At 36.0% G+C, this 24559-nt stretch overlaps 1 protein-coding gene across 1 annotated transcript in view; it reads left to right on the top strand.

Annotated features, from left to right (window-relative positions):
• Positions 1–24559, top strand: part of cdh23 (cadherin-related 23) — a 386093-nt gene that overhangs the window by 23584 nt on the left and 337950 nt on the right. The window contains exons 2-3 of the mRNA XM_073873573.1: positions 13137–13230; positions 19970–20044. Of these exons, the coding sequence (XP_073729674.1) occupies positions 13146–13230; positions 19970–20044 (160 nt within the window). The 5' untranslated portion in view covers positions 13137–13145. The remainder of the gene's footprint in view (positions 1–13136; positions 13231–19969; positions 20045–24559) is intronic.

The following is a 24559-nucleotide window of genomic DNA, read 5'->3' as shown; positions in this document are numbered from 1 at the left end:
TAACAGTTTTTGGCACCAAGCCAGTATTACACCCGAGTGGGGAACTCGGAGAAATATGACGTCAAAGTAGAATTGAAGCTCCTCCTCGAATCCAAATACAGCGACCACTTTTGTAACCCTGCCCACAGCTTCGCGTGACACCCGTGTGTCTCAACAATCAGTAAACATGTCTTTAAAGATAGCCAAATGTAACCAAAATGACTTTGAAATAATTTTTTCTGAGAGACTCTTATTTTGAAGCGTTGATCTGTTATGATAGAGTCACCATGGAAACGGAGTCTTGGGTTGTGGAAGAACTGCGTGGGAACAACACAGAAGCTAAATACTTTAATTAGGAGGCTCGGAACATAACATTAGGAATGTGTGGATAAAGCTTGTTTTTGAAGAAGTTCCAGCTCACATGGGGAGTGTTTGTTTACTTTGTGTACACGGATTTATTTGTAAAGAAGCAAGCCGATGCTGGATTTGCAGAGAGACTGTGATAAAAGCACCACTAATATTGGATTTGACGAAAATGACACAGCAAGTAAGACATTTTACTTTATTTAAGTTACTGCGTTTCACTATTGCTTTGTTAGAAGAGATCGCTTGATATGTCCTGTTGTAACATCCATGTCTAAACACGTATGTTTGACTGTTTTAATTTACTAAAAACATTAGACAATTAATAAAGGTACAACACTTAACAATACGATTGTAATTTAACGGTAGAAATATGCAAAGTTAGTGATAAGGAAGGACTTACCAGCCGCAATTTAGATTATGATGCCCGCTTACTGTGTTGTATACGGTAATGTAGGCAAGTTGCGTTTGAAAGGTCAAACACTCAACAAAGCTTTTTTATCATATAACTGTGGTATGTAACGTTACGTGTATGTCAGAGCAACCTCACACAATAGGAATATACAAAGTTATTGATAAGGATTTATCAGCCGCAGTTTAGATTCCGATGCACGCTTACTGTGTTGTTTACGGTAATTTAGTCACGTCGAGTTTAAAGTTTTGTTTCTTCTTTACTATACGTATTGTCATTTATGTGTATCATCTTTAGCACCCTTTACAATCTTTTGTGGCTGTTCGGCTGTTATTTTTACACTTTATTGTTTTTAAAACATTTCCCCACATGTAATGACGGGGAATGAAGCTGTCCAATCATAGCAGTGGGTGTTTAAAAGTTTTTTTATTACCATCAGTTACATTGTGATGAAGGTGAATTTCGTGGAAGATTCCGCTATACCATTACCGCACTGTTGACAAAAAGCCACGCGATATTTACTCTCGTTTGATTTCTTCGTTTATTCCTTATTTTGCCTCGTTTGCCTTCGCTGACTGCATATGCAGGTAACGTGAGTTCTGAATGCTCTTTCTCTGCCGTACTTTTGCTCTTCCTAGAGTGCCTCGTGCACGTTCAAATCAATCGTGTGTGTGCATGTGTGGGCATCCCGTAGCAACAGGGGTGGTGCCATGGTCGCGAGAGATAGTGTTAGTCGCGCAAGCCAATCATTTGTTTCGTCCCGAATGGAAATAATGAGCTGAAAACATGAAAGTTCTACAGAAACTCGAGTTTTATACTCTCTTTTTCAGAGTACTTACATTTTAATGATGTATTGGTATATAAAGACAGTTTAAATTAATTTGTAAAAAAGTTTTTTAGATAATTCCTGCCTATCCTGCCTTTAAGTTTGATCTTAAAAAAATTACTTTAGTTGGTAACACTTGTAAGTGTAAGCTTTTTTAAATTTACATTCTTCAAGATTTACACTTACAAGTTAACCTTTACTTTTTATAGTGCATTTGCAGAAATGATGAAAAGTTTACCTCACTGGTAGGTTGTGCTTCCTTGTGTATTAAAGACATCTAAGACTGCAGGGTTTTGTGGATGTTGTGTGTGAGTCCGGGTGGCAAAGCTTAATCATACTGTATAGTCAATGTGGGAAAATTTCAAATATACAGTGCATGCTGGGAAGCTAAAGTTGCATTACCAGGACCATTTTGGTCAAGAGCAATGGGCAGCTTCACTGCTCAGGACAAACCAGAGACTCATACATAACCATCATGAAAGCCTACAAACATTCATTGACGCTCAAAGAGGCAACACATTGACAATATTACGACCTGAGTGGTACTTTTAAACAGCAGATTAAAATTTATTTTCATTTTGTCTTGTGAAATGCACATTAATATTTAGTATGACAAAAAGTTTAATCAGGGAAGGCATGTAAACTAAGTATGTGAACTAATGAGCAGAATTGCATGTTTGTGCCAAGGCGACGTGGTGACCGAGGCTCATTGACTTCAGAAAGGCTTTGTTAAAAGTTTATGTTGAAAGTTCATCGTAAATATCAAATGGGGAATATAAGGCATATACTGGAGTGTAGGATATCAAAATGAAGAGTTGTTCACTCGCCGCTTGTTCGGTCCAGGTGGGATCAGACACACTCTCTTCCTGCCAAAGGGCCGTGGTGACCCGGCGTCTTGCCGTCTGCTGCACAGCTTTCCTCACTGCTTTCTTTCTGGACCTGTGAGGATATTATTATACCTGCACAAAGAAGAGAGCATCCTCTGGAGGAGAGGTGCACATCTGTCTTAATGCACGTATGTCTATCGCATCAGGTACAACAGTAATAGCTGTGGTCCGGCGATTGGCTGTAATGTGTAGTTGCTCTGTGAACTGTAGACCCCATGCCCCAGTAGGTTTCTCATTAGTAAAATTATTTTTAAATAATGAAATGGACAAATATTTGCTGAGTTGAATTATGCATCACCGCTGGGGCCGAGTAACCTTTTTATTGATTGGAAGCCTTTTTCATTTTTGCACGATACAATAAAAACAAGGTTTTTAAACTGTAATCAACCAATTTACTGCTTGAAAGCCTTTTGAAAATGAATAGCGTTTTCTTTTTTCAATTACCTTTGTTAAACATGAGTGGTTTTAAACAAGCAAACAAAAAAACCCCATTCAGAATCTGTGGCCTAGAGATGGTTGTTTTTGTTAAGATTAGTAAATACATTAGCTAACATAAAAATCAGCGGCGGCCGGTGACTTTTCTTCCGAAGGGCGCAAATTCAAAACATATGTTTGGAGTGTTGTGTGTTGCTTGCCATGTCAAAATGTGTGTCATGTTAACCATTTGCATCCTGGGGCATGTCAAAATACGTGCCTGCTGCACACGCGTTCAAAGGGTTTATGATAAAAAGAGACACACACAGTCATAAAATACTCGCAAGACACTAACTTAACACTAAACTTTGATTATACATGAGATTAGGCGAGTATCTGGCAAACGGGAGCATCTCTTTTATCATAAACCCCTTTGAAGCGTCTGCAGCAGAAACGTATTTTGACATGACGCGTGATGCACATAGCAGAGTCCTGCAAAAGTGTCTAAAACGGGTGGATTGTGACGAATGAAAATTATGTGCAATAGGACATATGACATTTGACCCATCACGTCACCACCACTGCGACAGTGCGCGACCTTGGTGGATGCTTCTCGTAGCCTAGTTGGAGCGAGCGTAGTAGGAGTTGCACAAAGTTTGCAGGTGATAGCCGGAAGCTGGGAATGTCTTCTCTTAGAAAGCATTTCAAGACGAGACTTAGGAGCACAGCAGGGGTGTGTGTAGGTATTTATATAGTATTTATATATTTCAGTGGCGGCTGGTGACTTCTTTTTTTGAAGCGCACGATGCGAAGTTCGTCACAACATGTATGTAGCTTGTCATGTGTGTGGTTCGTCATTTCAAAATATGTGTTCTGCGCTTTGAGAGATCGTGTGTGCATCACGTGTCATGCCAAAATAAGTGCCTCCTGCCCTGAACTTGAATTTGAAAGGAGACGCTCGCGTCTCTTTTATCATAAACGGTTTTGACGCGTCCCCAGCAGGCACCTATTTTGACAAAACACGCGATGCACACAGGACCCCCCCACAGGCATGACACATATCCTGGAAAAGGGAACCACACACATGACAATCCGAACACTTATTATGAATTAGCGCATCCTCGGAAGTGCAGTCACGAGCCGCCACTGATATATATAAATATATATGTATCTCTCTCAGGGGTTTTTCTCCTACTAGGAGTTTTCCCCCTGGACTAGCCAGGAGGGTTTTTCTCCTAGGGTTTTTTTCATCCCCTGGAAGAGTCCATTGGCTTAACTTAATACTTAACTGTATACTTATATTTAATTTACTTTAGTTGGAATGATTTCAGCGTGTGTGATTTATGCGTTTGCGGGTACAGGTCGGGTAACGGGCCAAATATTAACGGCTCTGATATTATCACGGGTGACGAATCTTTGTTAATAATAGTACAATTATTCATGTTAGTTCATTGTGCATTAACGTCATATTTGATGGGGGTCTGTAATATCTGTGTGCTCTTGCGTCTGTCAGTCTCTTATGCAGGTGTCTGAAATGAATCTACTTATATTGTTTATGAAAGGGATTTTCACAAAGGTCCTGTAGGGTTTTATTAGGTGGATGTTTAGTGACATCACATGCAGTTTTCCAGAGCAAGGGTTTTTAGCCTTGCTCCTGGAGACCGAATAACTCGAACCCTGATCAAACAGCTAATTCAGACCCAGTTTATGTGTGTAACTTTACAGGACATTCTAGGATTTCTCCAGATCATTGATCGAGCACACTTCAGTTTATTCGTCACACATTGCTGACTACCATTCTCTCTATGTGTGGAAAAAGCATACTTAATATTTCTGCAGTATTTAGTGTGTTTACTTTGTATGCAAATGTATGCATTTCTACGAATGCATTTGTAGCGCTTCTGTATGCATGAACCTGCTACATATGCATCGTCTAACAAAAGATTTTTGTGATCTGTATCTATATGCATCATCTTGCCTTGTTTGTAATGTTAGGCTATATTAAATTTAAAGCTATATTACATCAATTCTCATACATTATTCCAAAACTGTCAGTTTATTCTCAAAGTAGCTTTAGCTGAGTATAAGATAAGCAGGTGGATGTTTCCAGAGCAGTCGCAGGTGGATTGAGCGCAGTCTGGCAGCACTTTTTCACAGCTATATCTTCTGCTGTACGGTGGGCTGTGAGAAGGTTTGAGTCGGTATGACGCTTGGGAACTCTGTTTATTATATCACCCAGGAAACTGCAAGACGCCAAATGAAAACAAATGTGACTGTTTCTCCCGTTCTTTTTTTCTCTCTTCTGTTTCTCTCGAAATTCAATTCACTGCCAAGGTTGTAACTCAAATTCCACACAAGGGACTGCCATGCAAACCAAAACATTAGAATATGCAGCCCGCTCATTTCATTTCGTTGAAATATTCGTGTTTTTTTCAGAGCATGTTCTCCGTTACCGAGTCTGCAGGGAAAACTTGTGCTGTCTACTCTAACTGTAATTTACTTAACTGTCATTAACTTTAAGTAAAATATGTTGCTAAATATACAGATTATGAGAGCGGCAGACAGACAGAGAGACAAACAAACAGACTTATGTAGAGAGACAGATAGACAGAAACATAGACAGAAACACACGATAAATAAACATACACATTTATAAATAGATAGACAGACGGTTGGAAAGACATATATAGACTGACTGACTGACTAACTAACTGAAACATAGATATATCCAGTATATAGACAAACAGACAGAAACATAGATAGATACAGTATAAAGATAGATATACAGACAGATAGAAACACAGATGGATACAGTAGATATGGATACAGTATATAGATTAATACAGTATATAGATGGATACAGTAGATAGACAGACAGACAGACATACATACATACATACAGAAACTCAGATGAAAAATAGACAAACAGATAGATTGATAAATAGACAGACAGACAGACATATACACTATACAGACAGACAGACAGAAACATAGATTGATACAGTATACAGACAGACAGAGATACACTATATAAACAAATAAACAAACAGACAGATAGAAACACAGATGGATACAGTAGATATGGATACAGTATATAGATTAATACAGTATATAGATGGATAAAGTAGATAGACAGACAGACAGACATACATACATACAGAAACTCAGATGAAAAATAGACAAACAGATAGATTGATAAATAGACAGACAGACAGACATATAAACAATACAGACAGAAAGACAGAAACATAGATCGATACAGTATACAGACAGACAGAGATACACTATACAAACAAATAAACAAACAAATAGACAGACAGACAGACAGACAGAAACAAAGATAGATAAAGTATATAGATAGATAGACAGGCAGACAGACAGATAGAAACATAGATAGACAAAGTAAATAAATAGATAGACAGGCAGACATACAGACAGACAGAAACATAGATAGATAAAGTAAATAAATAGATAGACAGACAGACAGACAGACAGACAGACAGAGACATAGATAGATAAAGTAAATAAATAGATAGACAGACAGACAGACAGACAGAAACATAGATTGATACAGTATATAGACAGACAGAAACATAGATAGATAAAGTAAATAAATAGATAGACAGACAGACAGACAGACAGAAAGAAACATAGATTGATACAGTATATAGACAGACAGAAAGACAGACAGACACATAGATAGATAAAGTATATAAATAGATAGACAGACAGACAGACAGACAGACAGAAACATATATAGATAAAGTATACTGTATAGATAGATAGACAGACAGACAGACAGACAGAAACATACATAGATAAAGTATATAAATAGATAGACAGACAGACAGAAACATAGATAGATGAAGTTTGATAAAGGCTGTTTACACTTGGCATTAACATGTGTTTTCGTCGATCGGATTACAAGTGGACGACATTAATGCCAGGTGTAAACGATGTTCAAAACGTTTTGAGCTCGTCCACTTTCGACCACTTTCAACCACATCCAGAGGTGGTCGAAACCACTTTTAATCGGATCGCTTTGGAGTTGCGGAACGCACATGTAGTTGAATGCGTTTGAACAGCCACACGCGACCGCCTTCTCTCCGCCCATTTATCTAATCTGAGGTATTAAACATAGGTTTTACGTCCTTTTTTTACTTCTGGCGTGAACATTCGGTGAACAGCGCTATTTTTAGCCTTTCGTTGATAAAACTAAGCGGCTGATCTCCGTAGTTTCGTTTTGAAAGCGTGTGAAAGTTGCGCGATCCTATTTCATCAATTGCGCTGAAAATTCAAAGAAAGCTCTTACATACTCATGTACAAAACACTGTGCAGGATGTTTACTTGCTAAACAAGCAGTGCACTCCGACATATTATTAGTTTGCGTCCATATAAACTCATAATTACTCCCGCTCGGGTTTGAATGACAGCAGAGAGACTCGCCCACAGTCTCACAGACCACCCATAGTATTCAGCACAGAAGCGGTCGAAAGTGGACAAAAGAGACGGATTTAAATACCAAGTGTAAACGTCATGTGTCTCTCTCGTCCACTTGTGATCCGATCGATGAAAACACATCTTAATACCAAGTGTAAACAGCCCCATATATAGATAAAGTATACTGTATAGATAGACAGACAGACAGACAGACAGAAAGACAGAAACATAGATAGATAAAGTGTACTGTATAGATAGACAGACAGACAGACAGACATACAGAAACATACATAGACAAAGTATATAAATAGACAGACAGACAGATGGACAGAAGGACAGAAACATAGATCGACAAAGTATATAAATAGACAGACAGACAGACAGACAGACAGAAACATAGATAGACAAAGTATATAAATAGACAGACAGACGGACAGAAACATAGATAGACAAAGTATATAAATAGACAGACAGACAGACAGAAACATAGATAGATAAAGCATATTAATAGACAGACAGACAGACAGACAGGCAGAAACATAGATAGATAAAGCATATTAATAGACAGACAGACAGACAGACAGGCAGAAACATAGATAGATAAAGCATATTAACAGACAGACAGACAGACAGACAGACAGACAGACAGACAGACAGACAGACAGACAGACAGACAGACAGACAGACAGACAGACAGACATACAGACAGACAGATAGAAACATAGATAGACAAAGTATATAAATAGATAGACAGCCAGCCAGAAACATAGATGGATGGATGGATGGATGATAGATGGATGGATAGATAGATAGATAGAAATTTGCTGTGTCATGGTGAGGTTGAACCTCTGAATAATGAATTGTCATTGAAAAGGTAGATCATATTAACAGTGCTCTGCCAACACACCCTTACACCATTTCACAATCAGTTGTTTTATTTAATGGAAAATTACCTATTGCTAAATATAAACTAACAGTTTGCATATCACTCATCCAAGATGTCTATGTTGCATGCAGCCGTTCTGTTCTTATTAGGGATTTATATCCAAAGAATCTGGGCCAAACTTTAAGATCCATTTCCTTGGATGAGAAGAGAATCATTGTCTTATCTCTGTCCCTGCGGACATCTTTAACGGCACAGCGTTAACAGTAAATACCAGCAAAACAAACAAGCTCAACCAATCCCAGCTCGGTAATTAGCTTAATTTAACAGAGGTTATGCTTTCCGTGATTATACATCATTAATTTCGACCTTACAGTCGTCTCTGTAATTAAGTCGCACATCACATCGGTCCTCTTGTAAATATCATCTTCACTCCTCTTACTCAGGGACACGTTTTTATTTCATTCATTTATTTTTCCTCCGCGATGGAAAGAGATGCCAGCGAAATGATTAGCAGCACACGCGTCTCTATTAGTGCCTAGTGTGACAACTATACTCTGTGGGAATTCCTCACGGAGCATCCCTCCCTTTTGCTAGAGCCGGTGTGAAACTATTCTTCATTTTAATGCATAAATTATATGCGTATTAATCATTAATGCTGTCTATATAATACCTCTCCCCTCAAGCAGTATCGTCTGTTCAGGGCTTCACGTATCTGAAAGCGCTTTTAGCTTGCAATATTTTTTGAGAAGGAGAAGCGCTGAGCAGCATAAGGCTGGTTGATATGCGATGTAAGTTTGCGATTACTTTGACAAACGTTGCGTTTGCGCTTCGAACAGCGATATGATAAACATTTAACATCTTTTATTGCTGCTGCTGCTTAGCTATCAAAGCAAAAGTCACATAAAATCTCACTGAAACACCAGCTTTCTTGTTTAACCGGGTGTGTGAAAATAAAAGCTAGCAAGAGATGTTTTTGGTCTTTTAATTAAGACTTGTTTGACACATGAACTGCTGCCAGTTGCTCTGCTGAGTTATTTTCAATGGCGCTTACATTTATTCTCTTTAAGAACCAAACACAGACATTCATTTGGGCCAAAACTGAACTGAATGAAAATCAACCAAATTTACATTGTTCACACTGAAAGTTTTCCATTCACTAATTATTCTGGCAAAATGTTATTATCTTTAATTGAAATGTTTTTTTTTAGTTTTTTTGCAAAATTTTATTAGATAATAAGGATAATTTATTGGCAGCAGGTTGTTTTATGCAGAAATAATCAGATAAAATGATCAGGACCCGACACAAAGCGGAGGGGCTTATTTTGCGATAACAACCGGCTGCCTGTACATTATCCTGCTTATTACATGGCTATTTACCTCATAAGTAAAGTAAGGAACATTAAATACTGTTTTGAAATATTTTATTTGCTCATTTTTAATGAATACAGACCTTTCGTGAGGAAAACACATCTACTATCGGTTTTAATCTTTCATCGTCAGCATTTTTAAAAAAAGTTGCCAGCCAGCGCCAGCGTTTTTCATGATTTTCACCAAAGTTTAATGCCTTCCAGAAAATGTTCTTCTTTAAATATGTAAACATACAATATACCAAATGAAAGAACAGACCCTCTGCTTTCAAACACAAAAAAAAAAATGTTTCATCCTACCTTGAGTAGTTCTTTTGTAATCAGCTTTTGAATATGGGTAGGTTTCTGCAAAAACACCACATTTTGAGCAAAAAGCAGAGATAATTCCATTTTTGTGACTGACTTTTCATAGAGATCCCATTCAGAACGATCTTTAAAACAGACACGGACATGCAGGCGCTTGCCATAGGGCAATACTTCCGGGTTTAAAAAGTTGCGGAAGTGCACCACCTGGTGGATAATAGCGGTATTGTGGAACGACTGAAAATCTCGTCATTGGCGGGGAAGCGTTTTCTCTTAATTGACGAGATATCTCGTCAATGGCGGTGAAAGAGTTAAGATAAGACAAGACATTAAAAGGTCACAAACACACTATTTGGTTTAATTATTTATAAATATAATGTCATGTATGTTATTAAAAGACATATTTTTATTACATTTTGTGTAATATTAAACTGTACCGGTCAAAATAATTTGGAGCATTCGGGTTATGTCTGTTATTAGTTTTAAGTGGTAATTATCTGAAAAGAACTAACCTGGGAATGACACGGTAACATTTTAGAGAGCCGTGTAATACATTTTCTTAAGTCACATTGTAATAATTGTAATAATAAACATACAACCATGTAATAATTACCAGTTGTAGGGGTAACGCATTTTAAGTAACGTGTATTACGTAATAATATTACTTTACTGAAGTAAAGAGTAAAGTAACACATTACTTTTTAAATATACAGAATAATATTTAAGTTACTTTTTAAAAAAAGTAATGCAAGTTACTTTTTTAGTTCAATTAATTCGATAAAAAAATGATGTACTAAATTAAACTAAATGTAGTCACATTATGCGCTCTATGCGTACACGCCTGTGTGGGAACAGTTTGAGTCAGAAGCTGAGATGGCAGGCCAATGCTCGACATTTTTGTGATGAAATATGCAATTTCTGAATGCAGAACTTTTCAGTCATAAAAACACCTACAAGGCCTGAAAAAGATCAAGCATCAGCCAAGAAAAAGTAACGCAAAAGTAACTAAAAAGTAACGTAAACATTACTTTCCATGAAAAGTAACTAAGTAATGCAGTTAGTTACTTTTTTTGGGAGTAACTTAATATTGTAATGCATTACTTTTAAAAGTAACTTTCCCCAACACTGATAATTACATCATTTCATATTGGTGTTTCAGTCTTGGTATCAAAATAAAACATTTGCTACAATTTTAACATACATTTAATATTTTCGTCCATGTGTGGACGCTAATATAGTTACAGTTATAGTTATGATCATAGTGTGAACGCCCCATAACTGTACATATATCAATAACATCTGTGTACAAATTTTGAGACTTTCCTCACCGTAGTGTCTAACTGTTTTGCCAGTGATTGTATTTGCATATCATATGTTGACATTGCAGGCAATGAAATGAGATTAACCTGGAGACATCCCAACTCTCATCATGCATTATTGATTTAGAGAGATGGATTGAACCGTACATGTGGATTTCCAGCTGTGCTTTGTTTTAATTTTGTTGTTGAAGAATTTTTAATGATAAGCTTTAATCACGGGGTCGACCTTCCATGTACAGTACAAGAGTGATGCTTAAAGGGGTTGTGTGACATTGCTAAAAATAACATTATTTTGTGCATTTGGTGTAATGCAATGCGTTTACGCGGTTTAAGGTTCAAAAACACATTATTTTCCATATAGCGTACATTATTGTTGCTCCTCTATGCCCGCCTTTTTGTGAACCGTCATTTTTTTTAAAAAGCTCATCGTTCTGAATAGCGCAGTGTGCTCTTGTTGTTGGCCGAATACCTCAAGCATCTGACGGAAATGTTACGCACCTTATCATATTTGAAATATCCGCTCCCACACAGCGAGAATAAAAGTTACGCTGTGTATACATTTGCACGGTGTTATGTAAATCTTCCCACACAGTGAGGTAGATATGTGGGGGCATGTTTAAATGAGGCATTTTAGCAAGGCGTGGATGAGCCTTCACTTTTAGGAAAAAATATCTTTTTGGGTTTGAGACTTTAATCTTTGTATGCACAAACAGCTTTTAACTCTCCAAAGGACAACATAAAAAAGCATTATATGACCCCTTTAACTCATTCCCCGCCAGCCTTTTTTTGAAAAGTTGCCCGCCAGCATTTTTTGTGATATTCACAAAAATTTAACAAAATGCCTTCCATGAAAAATTTCTTCTAAAAATATATAAACATACAAATATATCAAATGAAAGAACTACCAAGCCCCTAAGGTGACATTGGAGTAAAAAAATCTAGTTTCATGTGCAGAATTTTTTTTAAGTTTAGTTTTGCGTGCTCACCTGAAACTATCGCATGCGCACATGAAAGCGAAAGTTTCATGTGCGCACGCGAAACTAAACTTTTATTTAATTTTTGCTCCATGTTCCCTTAGCGGCTCTGTAAAGAACAGACACTCTGCTTTTAAACAAACAATAAACAAACAAACAAAATGGGGAATTTTTTTTTTCATCCTATCTATATTTTTTCTCTGCTTATAAACTCTTAAATATAGGTATTTTTCTTTAAAAATATTTTTTTTTAGCAAAAAGCTGAAATAATTGCAGTGAAGGGATTTTGTTAGAGATCAGATTCAGAACGATTATCAAAACATACACAGAGTTTAAAATGAGTAAATAATTTTTTTGCTTCAGTTTTTTATAAATTGGGTAAGAGCACCATCTAGTGGATAATTGCGGCATTACTGATTAACATAAAAACTCATCTGGAAAACCTTTTTTTAATGCAAATGTTTTCTCATAATTGACGAGATAACTCGTCAACGGCGGGGAAAGAGTTAAATGTACAGTGTATCACTTCTGCACCATTAGCATCAACAAACCTATTTGATTTTACAAATCTTTGTCTGCCATTGCTCAGACAACATTTTACTGTAATCTTTACTCATTAATAAACAGAGTACCGAGTATAAAAAGCCTTACAGGGATAGTTCATCCAAAAATAAAAATTCTGTTATCATTTAAAATATTTTGTTCTTCTGAAATTAAAGGAAGATATTTTTGCCAATGTTTGTAACAGTTTTTGAGCATCATTGACTTCCACTGTATTTTTTTCCTATTATAGAAATCAGTGGTGCTACAAAAACGCTTGATCACAAATATTGCTCAAAACAAATGTCATTTCATCAAAACAAAGAAATGTATACAGGTTTGGAGCAACTTTTGTATAGAAACCATAATTTCATACATCTTAGTTGTGTCTTTATATTGTCTTTATGTTATGTTTGTGTATCACAGGTGTTGAAGATGTCGTGGTGTGAAGGTTCTGGAGGCAGGATGAGTCTAGTCAAGTTGCTTCTCGTCTTGTTGCTGCTACATAGTGTTTGTGAAGGTAATTTACTGCACACACACACACACACACACACACACACACACACACACACACACACACACACACACACACACACACACACACACACACACACACACACACACACACACACACACACACACACACACACACACACACACACACACACACACACACACACACACACATACATACATCATATCATACCAAACAACACACAACACACTCTGATGTTTAACTAAATCAGGTTTATATCAAAAGCTCAAGTGATTCAAACTCGGATTGTGCCAAGAGCTGGGTGAACTTATCTGTTTTCCTTATTTTTAGCTTTCTCAGCTATCATTTATTTCCTACTTTATCCTTCCTGTTTTCCTACATTTGTGCCCACTCGTCCTATCTTTTCTCTGACATCTCACTCCATCACTGCTCTCACACGGCTGTGTGTGTGTGTGTGTGCCGTGACTGATGTCTGAAACGAATGCTGGACACCTCCAATCTACCACGGCACGTTTAACAACACGGTGTCGCTGCCAGTTAACATCAGCCCACAAGAGTTTATAATTCACTTCCACTTACTGACTGTGTCCTTTTCCTCTGTCGAAACTCTCTCAATCATTTACACACTTCATGATTCTCATCCCCCTCGCTCTCTCTCTCTTTGTAATGGAGGTAAATTAGGTAGGGGGTTTGATCCCTGCTCAGCCCTGAACAACTCAGAGTTGAATCTCAAACATCTCTTATCAAAGAGTGAGAGCTTAAAGGGATAGTTCACACAACACTTCTCTTTTCAGTACAATAAGAGTCAAGCTTGAGAAAGGACAAAATTCCAGTTTCTCTAAAGCAATGCAAAAGCTTTGTTTGAGGATCCAAACAAAATGTAAGATGCTATTAACTGATAAACTTGCCTCCTGGTTAATAAAATTAGTCGTAGTCGGGAGCTTTCTGGCCAATGACAGCTACTGGTCTCCATCCACTTTATATGTGTGAAGTATTTCTATTATACTCGTATTTGTATTTCCATTGCATGAACCAAAACAACCTAGACATTCTGATGGATTACTTAAAAATACAATTTGAGAGTAAGTGAGGGACGATTTACATTCAGATTATAGTTTGTAGTTTAGGGTTTGAGTTCTGTGGAAATGAATGACTATTTGGATGCAAATGTGATCCTTATGTAAATTAGATTGTATTATGATCAAGTTCTTAGTGGTACACTAGCAAAAAAATATTTGTATTAAATAATGCATGTTTCAGATATTCAATCTGGCAACCCACAGCATAGAGCTGCAGTTCAACACCAGAAAAACTTTTTAAAGCTGTAATCCAGATCTGTTGCCTCTTAATGAACAATTGCGTTTGTTCACAAACAACTGACATTTACTGCAAAATCCAACATGACAGCTTAAATTATAAATGATTATTATAAGCTTATTGTGAATTAGTGTAAATGCTTACCTTTGAATGTACAAGTTTTGGTAACACTTTACTTGAAGGGGTGTTCATAAGACTGAAATGACACCTTCATAATCATGACACGACACGTGCCATGAACATCAAAAGAGATTTTATGCACGTTTATGACAACTGTCATTAAGTGTCGTTTGTTCAATTATGTCATGTTATGCAACGATGACACTGTTTGAGATGTCTTTGTTATGACAACTTGACATACACCAATACATCATAACTTGTCATGAAAACTTGACACAACCAAGTCAACATAACTGACCACTTCTTACACGTGATACAACTTTAAATTATCATTAAAATGTCATTAAGTGTTAATACTCTGTCAAATAGTTTTATAACAGCGTCATGAATATTTTTCTTGACCTCAACTACAGTGGTACAAATTGAATTTGTCATTAAAATGTCACGAAGTGTTAATACTCTGTCATATAGTTTTATAACAGCATCATGAATATTTTTCTTGACCTCAACTACAGTGCTACAAATATAATTTGTCATTAAAATGTTATTAAGTGTTAATACTCTGTCAAATAGTTTTATAACAGCATCATGAATATTTTTCCTGACCTCAACTACAGTGATACAAATATAATTTGTCATTAAAATGTCATTAAGTGTTAATACTCTGTCAAATAGTTTTATAACAGCATCATGAATATTTTTCCTGACCTCAACTACAGTGATACAAATATAATTTGTATTAAAATGTCATTAAGTGTTAATACTCTGTCATATAGTTTTATAACAACGTCATTAATATTTTTCTTGACCTCAACTACAGTGATACAAATATAATTTGTCATTAAAATGTTATTAAGTGTTAATACTCTATCATATAGTTTTATAACAACATCATGAATTTTTTTTTACCTCAACTACAGTGTTATAAATATAATTTGTCATTTAAATGTCATTAAGTGTTAATACTCTGTCAAATAGTTTTATTACAACGTCATTAATATTTTTCTTGACCTCAACTACAGTGATACAAATATAATTTGTTATTAAAATGTCATTAAGTGTTAATACTCTGTCAAATAGTTTTATAACAGCATCATGAATTTTTTTCCTGACCTCATCTACAGTGATACAAATATAATTTGTCATTAAAATGTCATTAAGTGTTAATACTCTGTCATATAGTTTCATAACAGCATCATGAATATTTTTCTTGACCTCAGCTACAGTGGTCCAAGTATAATTTGTCATTAAAATGTCATTAAGTGTTAATACTCTGTCAGATAGTTTTATAACAACGTTGTGAATATTCTTCAGTTCATAATGTTTTTTTAAGTTTCCTCCAGGTGTTAGAGAAATAATATCAATCATCCAATAATAATAATAATAATAATAATAATAATAATAATAATAATAATAATAATAATAATAATAATAATAATAATAATAATAATAATAATAATAATAATAATAATAATAATAATTAAAAGCTATAAAATTATATTTTATTGCATTTGAAGACAGATTCACATGAATTAAATGAAAACAGTACAATAAAGGGTTAAGCCATGCGGCATCGGGTCCATATCGCTGCAAAAACAGTTAATTACATTAAATTAAATGTTTTGTTTTTTCTTCTATGTCAGAAGATTTCAGAACCCTCTCTGTGAGGAAGAACAAGTTTTGTTGTTATCAGTTTTTATGTATTGTGCACATACATAAAGTTAAGTATAATCTTTTGACATATCTGTTGCATTTTGTTAAGGTATTTAAAATTATTTGTCATTGTATTAACACTAAATGACATTTAAATTACAAATTCAGTTTGTACCACTGTAGTTGAGATCAAGAAAAATATTCATGATGCTGTTATAAAACTATATGACAGAGAATTAACACTTAATGACAGTTTAATGTAATGTTAAAAACCATACAGCTAGGTAGTTTCTTAAGTTGGATAATTATTCTGCTATGTCATGTTTATGACAGATTTATGACAAGTTATGATGTATTGGTTTATGTCAAGTTGTCATAACAAAGACATCTCAAAAAATTTCATCTTTGCATTAAAAGTAAGTGACACTTAATGACAGTTGTCATAAACATGCATAAAATATTCTTCATGTTCATGACACATGGCATGTCATGATTAGGAAAGTGTCATGTCATTTTTTTCCAACTTGCCCCAATTTTGCTCGATAGGATTGAGGGACTTTGAGGGGACCAGTAAGAAAATTGACCTAAATCTCCTGATGATGCCCACCACTGTATCTACAAAGTCATCATTATGCTTTATAAACCTTTCCAAGAGCTGTCATAAGGACATTTAGTCAGTTTTCTTACTAGTCCAGACCTCAACCCCAAATTTGCAAACATAAAAGTTTTTAAATAACAAAGAAATGCGACGACTGCAGGATATTTTAAAGTGAGGGTAAATAAGGTGAAGTTTTTTTTAATAATATATGATGATGGTTGTGTGAAAAGATTCGATATGACATGAGGGATTCTGTCCAACCTGTTCACTCAAAAGATCTTCAATCAATGTCATGCACAGAAATTCACAAGGTTTGATAGTTTGACATCAGCTATTAAGATTGTGCCCACAACAAAACCGCAGTCGCAAGCACATACAGCAATGTGGGATTTGTGGGTTGCCAGATTGAATATTTTAAACAGGCATTATTTATAACACGTTTTTCAGTAGTGTGCCTTTGAGAACTATTACAAACTTGATCATTATAAAATCTCATTTACAGGAGGATCGCATTTACATCCAAATGGTAATTAATTTGCATCCAACTCAAACCATAAACTATAATCTGTTTGAATTATTTGGAGTTACTAAAGCCAAATCTTATTTTTTTTAACAGTCAGTGAGTACTTCAGTCTGTTGTTGTATGCTGTTAAAATCTATATGAATATGTGTCGCAAGATGAATGAAACTGGCCTCAAAGTGTTAAAATTCAATTAAAAGCTAGTCATTACGATTTAATTTCAATGCAGGGGGGTCAACGGAAATTTCATTAAGCAACAATAATGATATGATTATTAATTTTATCATCACAGAGTGTAAAATCTCAAGCAGAAGCCGGGACAGATGCGGCAGTCTTTGCTGTTGGCAGGATCTCTCATTAAATCTGTGATACAGTTCGTCGCACCCCTAAAACCAAGCGTTTTAATCTCTGTTGCCATTCTGAAGCGCTCCAGTAATTAACACAGACTGACGTGGTTCTGGTTAGCACGTATTGGCAGATACGCAGTCGATGGCTCTCATTTTCCGCTTTGCATCTCTCTCTCACTGGCTCGTTCTCTCAGTGTATAAAGAAGAGTCACTTCATCAAACATCAGTACTTCAAACACATGCACACACATACAAGTACACTTTCTCTAGTGTGTGTTATCTCTGTGTTTAAGCCTTCTTGATCTTTTTAACATATCAGTTTCAGTCTTCTGACCCTTGAATGAGAACACACACAAACATACACTGGGGAAAGACATCATACACACATTGACTGACGTGTTGTAGTACAGTATTGAGTACAGGAGATGAGGCAGTTTCTTAAAGCCCGGAGTATAGTCTGTTACGGTTAAATACACAACCTTGCAAAGTATAGTTTATTTGACTTGTACGTGTACGCAGACATTCCACACATGCGCTTTGTGACAAAATGCAGTGCATCTCCTGGGCTACATACTCCTGTAGACATATGCATGACCTACATGTACAGTGTACATTGCGTACGTGTAAAAATGGACCATACTTCCCTTCCCTAAGCAGTAGGCGAGGCGAGTAGTATCCGAATTCATTCCCTGCATCTAAAACCACATACTGTGACAGTACGTACTGAATTAAACTAAGTACTTACCTAGACTGTTAAAACAGGACGCGCATTATAGTATGAATATGGGTAGTATGAATGAAATCAACATCTCTTTTTCTGTGCACCCCGTACTCTTCTGATGACATAAATTGTGTCAAGCGCACTGTACGTGGACCCTCGCATAGGCGTAAAAATGGACCATACTCTGGCCTTTAGTCTAACAAGATACAAGCTGCGTCCGAAACGGCTTACTTCCCGACTATATATTAGACGAAAGCAGTAGGTGAGGCAAGTAGTATGTCCGAATTCATACCCTGCATCAAAAACCGCATACTGTGATAGTACGTACTGAATTATATGAAGTACCTACTCATTGTCCGTTAAAACAGTATGCTCTATATAGTATGAATATTGGTAGTGTATATGAAATGTGCACATTTTCTGACGTGTTAAAAAATTAAGTTGACGCCTCTTCTCCTTTGCGCCGCGCACTCTTCTGATGACATAAATTGTGTCAAACGCACTGTACGTGGACCCTTGAATAAGCATAAAAATGGACCATACTACAGCCTTTAGTCTAACAAGATAGACACTGCGTCCAAAACCGCCTACTTCCCTACTATATATTAAGCGAAAAGAAGTAGACGAGGCAAGTAGTATGTCAATATTCATACCCTTTGTCCAAAACCGCATACTGTGATAGTACATACTGAATTAGATGAAGTACTAAAAACAATACGCTCTATATAGTATGAATTTGGGTAGTGTGAATTAAATTTGCTTATTTTCTGACGTGTTAAAACTTTAGGTCAACGCCTCTTTTTCTGCATGCCCTGCACTGACAAAAATTGTGTCAGGCGCACTGTACGTGGACCCTCACGTTTGGTTTATAAATGGACCATACTTCGACCTTTAGTCTAACAATTTAAATGCTTGTGTTTGAAACGGCGTCCATTTTTTCAGCAGACGTATTTAAAAATTAAGTCAACGGCTCTTTTTCTGTGCACCGCGCAATCTTCTGATGAGGAAAATTTTGTCGAGCGCACTGTACATGGACCCTCGCGTTTGCGTAGAAAATAGAATACTTCGGCCTGTAGCCTAACAAGATAGACCCTGCGTCTCAAACCACATACTTTCCTACTATATATTAGGTGAAAAGCAGTAGGCGAGGTCAAGTAGTATGTCGAATTCATAACCTACGTCCAAAACCACATACTGAGATATTCATGCAGAGATTTATATGCAGTAAGAATAAAAAGAATGCTATGCGTCAAAATAGGTCATCGATCATCAGAGGGTTTTTGGGTCAAGGTGCTACTAAGAACCATCGGTGAACATCTATTTTAAAAGTTCAGGATTGTCCAGGTATCACTGTTAATTCACAGACAGACACACACAAGCGTCCTGGCACTAGGTATTGATTGGAGAAGGGTGCGCTTTGAAAATGTTCATTTAATGTGTTAATCAATGTCTGTTTGGTTTCTAATGTCTCTCTTTCTCTCTTCCAGCCTCTAATCAGCCTCCTCGTTTCCAGAATTATTTCTTCCAGTCGTACCTGCTCATCTATGAGAACACACCAGTAGGTGAGTGTCACACACACACACACACACACACACGTGCGTGTGCGCGTATACTGTACTTGCACTGCTATTTCTGTTTTTTTGTGGATGTGCCTGTGAATGCATTATAAAAATGCACTTTTTCCAGTTTAATTCAGCAGTTATGGACCATGTTTGGTTTGATTTTAGGTTGTCCTGTTGCTTTAGTGTGTGAGCTGGTTAATACGTAGCAAAAGAATTACGGGTGGTGTGACCAAAAACATTTAGTGTGGCTTATCACAATGGTATTGAATGTATATCATACAATTTCTCTCTTTTGGCACACATGCCTCTCCGTATTTCAGCATTGCTTCATGTGTCTGTGTCACTTTCTCGTGTAAACAACAGTTCATACTACGTGCACACTAATAGTTGCGTGTCAATATTTATTGAGGTATAGGCGGAGTAACAGGTAGTAAGTAAAGATCATAGGTTTGAAACCAGGTAGCGTCTGCCAAATGCATTAATGTAAATGTAATAGAGTGTCAGGACTCTGCCATAAGAGTCTTGTTTTATATTTGTTTTTATATTTCTGACAGTCTCTTGTTTTATGTGGAGGCTCGTGGCCTTGTGTATTGGGTCATGTGCCTCTGGTGTGTCGTTCCTAGTCCCCGTCCCCTTGTTCTCCTTGTTAATTATTCATTATTGGTTATCCCTCTCACCTGTGTTGCCCTCGTTTAGTTCCCCTATTTAACCTCCTCTTGTCTCTTGTCTTGTGCTGGTTCATTGTGTTCACATGTGTCATGTTATGCTGTTCTTATTGTTCATTTAGTTTAGTCTTGTTAATCAAGTTGTGTCAGTGTATTGTATAATCATGTTTTATGTAGTTTTGCCCCCTCATGGGCTTTTGTTTCATGTTTGATGTAATAAATGTTCACTCCCGATATTGTCTGCGCTTGGGTTCTCTTGTTCTCTGTCCCAAACACTGACATAGAGTGTACAGAATGATAGCGGTTAACCATATTTGTAACTAGTGTAAAAATCGGTTTGAATCATGTTGCATGGAAGTGTTTGGCTTATGAATCGATACATCTGTCCACACGGATCGGTTTGCTAGAAACGTTTTATCATGAAGTGGCCTGTCAAAAACGTGTGTTTATTCCTCTTTACCGTCTAAAATGGTTCACACATTTACAGTTTCTTCACCTTTTCATTCTTTATTCATACTCCTCCTGTCCCAGATTGCTTCTTTCACCTGCTTCAGTCTAAAGGTGAAAGATCATGCATGCTTTTTTAACCTTGCGATCTCTTGGTATCAAAAGATGCTTTCTGTGCCTCCATCGCTACTTTGACCTGCTGTTCTTTATTTACTTCTCTGTTGTCATGAACTGAATATAAATGCTTTTTTAGGAATTACTGTACTGTATATTCACTAGCGTAAAGGACTTTTGCTGTATTTTAGGCCTAGTAAGGGATTTTACTAGCACTATTGTACTTTATGTTTTGCTGGCCCATGCTTATTTTTTTTTTGTAAATGCTAATTTTAAGCTGTACTTTCATCAAATCCATAAATGATTTACTACTTGCTAATTGGTTGTAGGTGGCATTTGTGACAGGGACGTTTTCACTGTAATAAGATTTGACTGGACAGAAATCTGCCATGCAACATTTTTATTTATTTGGATTTTTAAGATCATGCAATTTAAGTGTGCATCAGTGCATGTCAATAATTACGTGAAAATTAGCATATAAACACCTTTAAAGCTAACAGACACACTGTCAAAAAAATGGTCCTTTTGCCAGTAGCGGATGGTGACTGCCCTTCCGAGGGGCGCTAATTCAAAATAAGTGTTTGGAGTGTCATGTGTGTTGCTCGTGTTTTCAAAATTTGTGTTTGTTGCATCATGTGAACCATGTGCATCCCCTTTTTGTCTAAATAAGTGCCTGCTCCACACGTGATAATAGAGACGCTCACGTTCACAAAATACACGCTAGACACTCCCTTAACAGTAAACTCTGATTAAGCATGAGATTATGCGAGTATCTGGCAAACGCGAGTGCCTCTTTCATCATAAACCCTTTAGATGCGTCTGCAGCAGGCACTTTTTTTAACAAAACACATGATGCACATACAGCGGGAAAAATAAGTATTTGACACATCAGCGTTTTAATCAGTAAGGGGATGTCTAAGTAGGCTATTGACACAAATTTTTCACCAGATGTAGCCATCAAGCCAAATATTGAATTCATACAAATAAATCAGAACATTTAAGTATACAAGTTGAGTCATAATAAATAAAGTGAAATGACACAGGGAATAAGTATTGAACACACTTTATTTAATACTTTGTAGAAAAGCCTTTGTTGGTGATTACAGCTTTTAGACGCCTCTTGTATGGAGAGACCAGTCGTCTGCCTTACTCAGGAGTGATTCTGGCCCATTCTTCCACACAAATGGCATCTTGAAGGTTCATTTTATCCTTTCAAAAAGTACACCTTTACACCTAAAGAGTACCTCAGAGGTACACTTTAAATGTTGCATGCCCCAATGACAGCTTGGGTTAGACTATAGACAGATGGCGATATAAATGATCACATCAATATTAAGAGATGATGATCTAATTTGTCGTATGTGTGCTTGGTCACTACTATACCGTCTGCGCATGTATTTTTCTCAGCATTTTTAGGGGCTCTGATGATTGACAGTGCAATTTGAGAGTGTCAGGGTTTTCATCACCTTGCAGTGTTGTCGTGAGTTGGATTTAAAATAGATCTATGGGCCGTCCTCGCTGATAGGAGGGTCTCTGAACCGCAAAACACTTACGCTCAATTTCAGAAGAGCTCACATCTGTGCATGTAATAAATTAATACTCATTACAGTGCTTGTCTAGGACCATCGTATTGACATTCTTCATATATTCTGGTTAAGAGCATGCATGGTTTTAAGCAAAGTATTGAACTTGTAACCTGTTCACATGCGATTTTCAACGCTATCTTATGAAAATTTGTGGATATTAAACAAGGTGGCTAATTCGTATTAATTTGTACAATCACATTCGTAGCACATTCCATTACACCACATTCGTTTTGTACCATTTGCCTTTGTCCCTGTGACATTGGGGTTAGGGGTGGGGTTTATTGTTTTATTAAAATTTTACATTTTTGCACAATTATTTTCGTATGAATTCATACGATTTAGCCAACTTGTAAAATATTTACGAATTCTTGTTAAATCAGGCTGGAAAAGGTATAACCATTTAAAAAAGTTTAGATAAATTTGTGCAATGTAAATAATACCAAAATGTACGATTACTAAATAAAAACAATAGTGAAGCCCTTAAACATAACAACACTGATGAAAAATGCGCTATAAATGTGATGTAAAAGCAGATTGTGCTAAACCATAGGGTCAGTGACAAAAATGGTTTGGCAAGATGAGAAATTCAAAAATCTTTGTAAAAACCTTGTTTTAAAAGCATTCATCAGGTTTATTTCAATGCACAGTGCATTTATGTTGATTTTGTGCAATAAAAATACATTTGCACCATTTTTATGAAAGTTAAGACTGAATGGACCTAAAAATGTCAAATGGTGTAGCCGCCAAAGAATGAGAAATATTAAATATTTTATCCACCTTGATGATGGCATGTAAGCATAATCTTAAAAAAATCATTTTAAAATATCATTTTATTAGTTATTTCTAAATGCAAAGTTTAATGCATTTTTGTAATATTTGTTTTCTAAATAATCTTTGACAAATGATGTAAAAATGTATGTAAAAAAATCATATTATACTTAACTAGATTTATATATTTTATTCCATATTTCTTCTGAATATATTTACATTTTCATAAAAAAATACTAGTTACACCAATTGACACAGACCGGTTACACCACATTGACATTTTTGCAATTATCCCCCAAATATTCTTTCAAAATGAAAGAAAACCAGAAATTTTAGACTTGGTCCTCAAAAAAGAGAATGCAAGTAATCTGCAATTTTTTTTGAAATTTTAACCTTTACTCACTAAAAACAGTTGGGTTAAAAATAACCCAATAAATAACCCAATGGTGGGTTACTATAGCACCGACCCATTGTTGGGTTATTTTAACCCAATGCATTGGGTAGAAAGTTTTACCCAATTAGTTGGGTTATGAAATAACCAATTTGTTGGGTTATTTTTTGCAATGCTGTTTTAACCCCATTATTATTATTATTATTATTATTTAATATTTATTACTATTATTTGCTTTATAAATAAATAATACAAAACTTATAAATACATTTATAATGCTTTATTTCCATTTAGTCATTTGCACCTGCACTTAAATGTATTAATACATACATGTATAGAAGCATAAATAGATACATACACACATACATATATACATACATAAATATACAAAAACATATAAGAACAGAACAAATACTCCATCTTATCCAAGTAAAAACTGCTTAAAAGGATAGTTCACACATTTTGTCATCATTTTCATCCTCTCATGTTGTTAAACATGTATAAAAGTCTTTATTTTTATGACCACAAAGGAACATATTTCAAA

Source organism: Misgurnus anguillicaudatus, chromosome 11, assembly GCF_027580225.2.
Source record: "Misgurnus anguillicaudatus chromosome 11, ASM2758022v2, whole genome shotgun sequence".
NCBI lineage: Eukaryota > Metazoa > Chordata > Actinopteri > Cypriniformes > Cobitidae > Misgurnus > Misgurnus anguillicaudatus.
The sequence above is the reverse complement of the archived record's forward strand: the minus strand, read 5'-3'. Positions and strand labels throughout refer to the sequence as shown.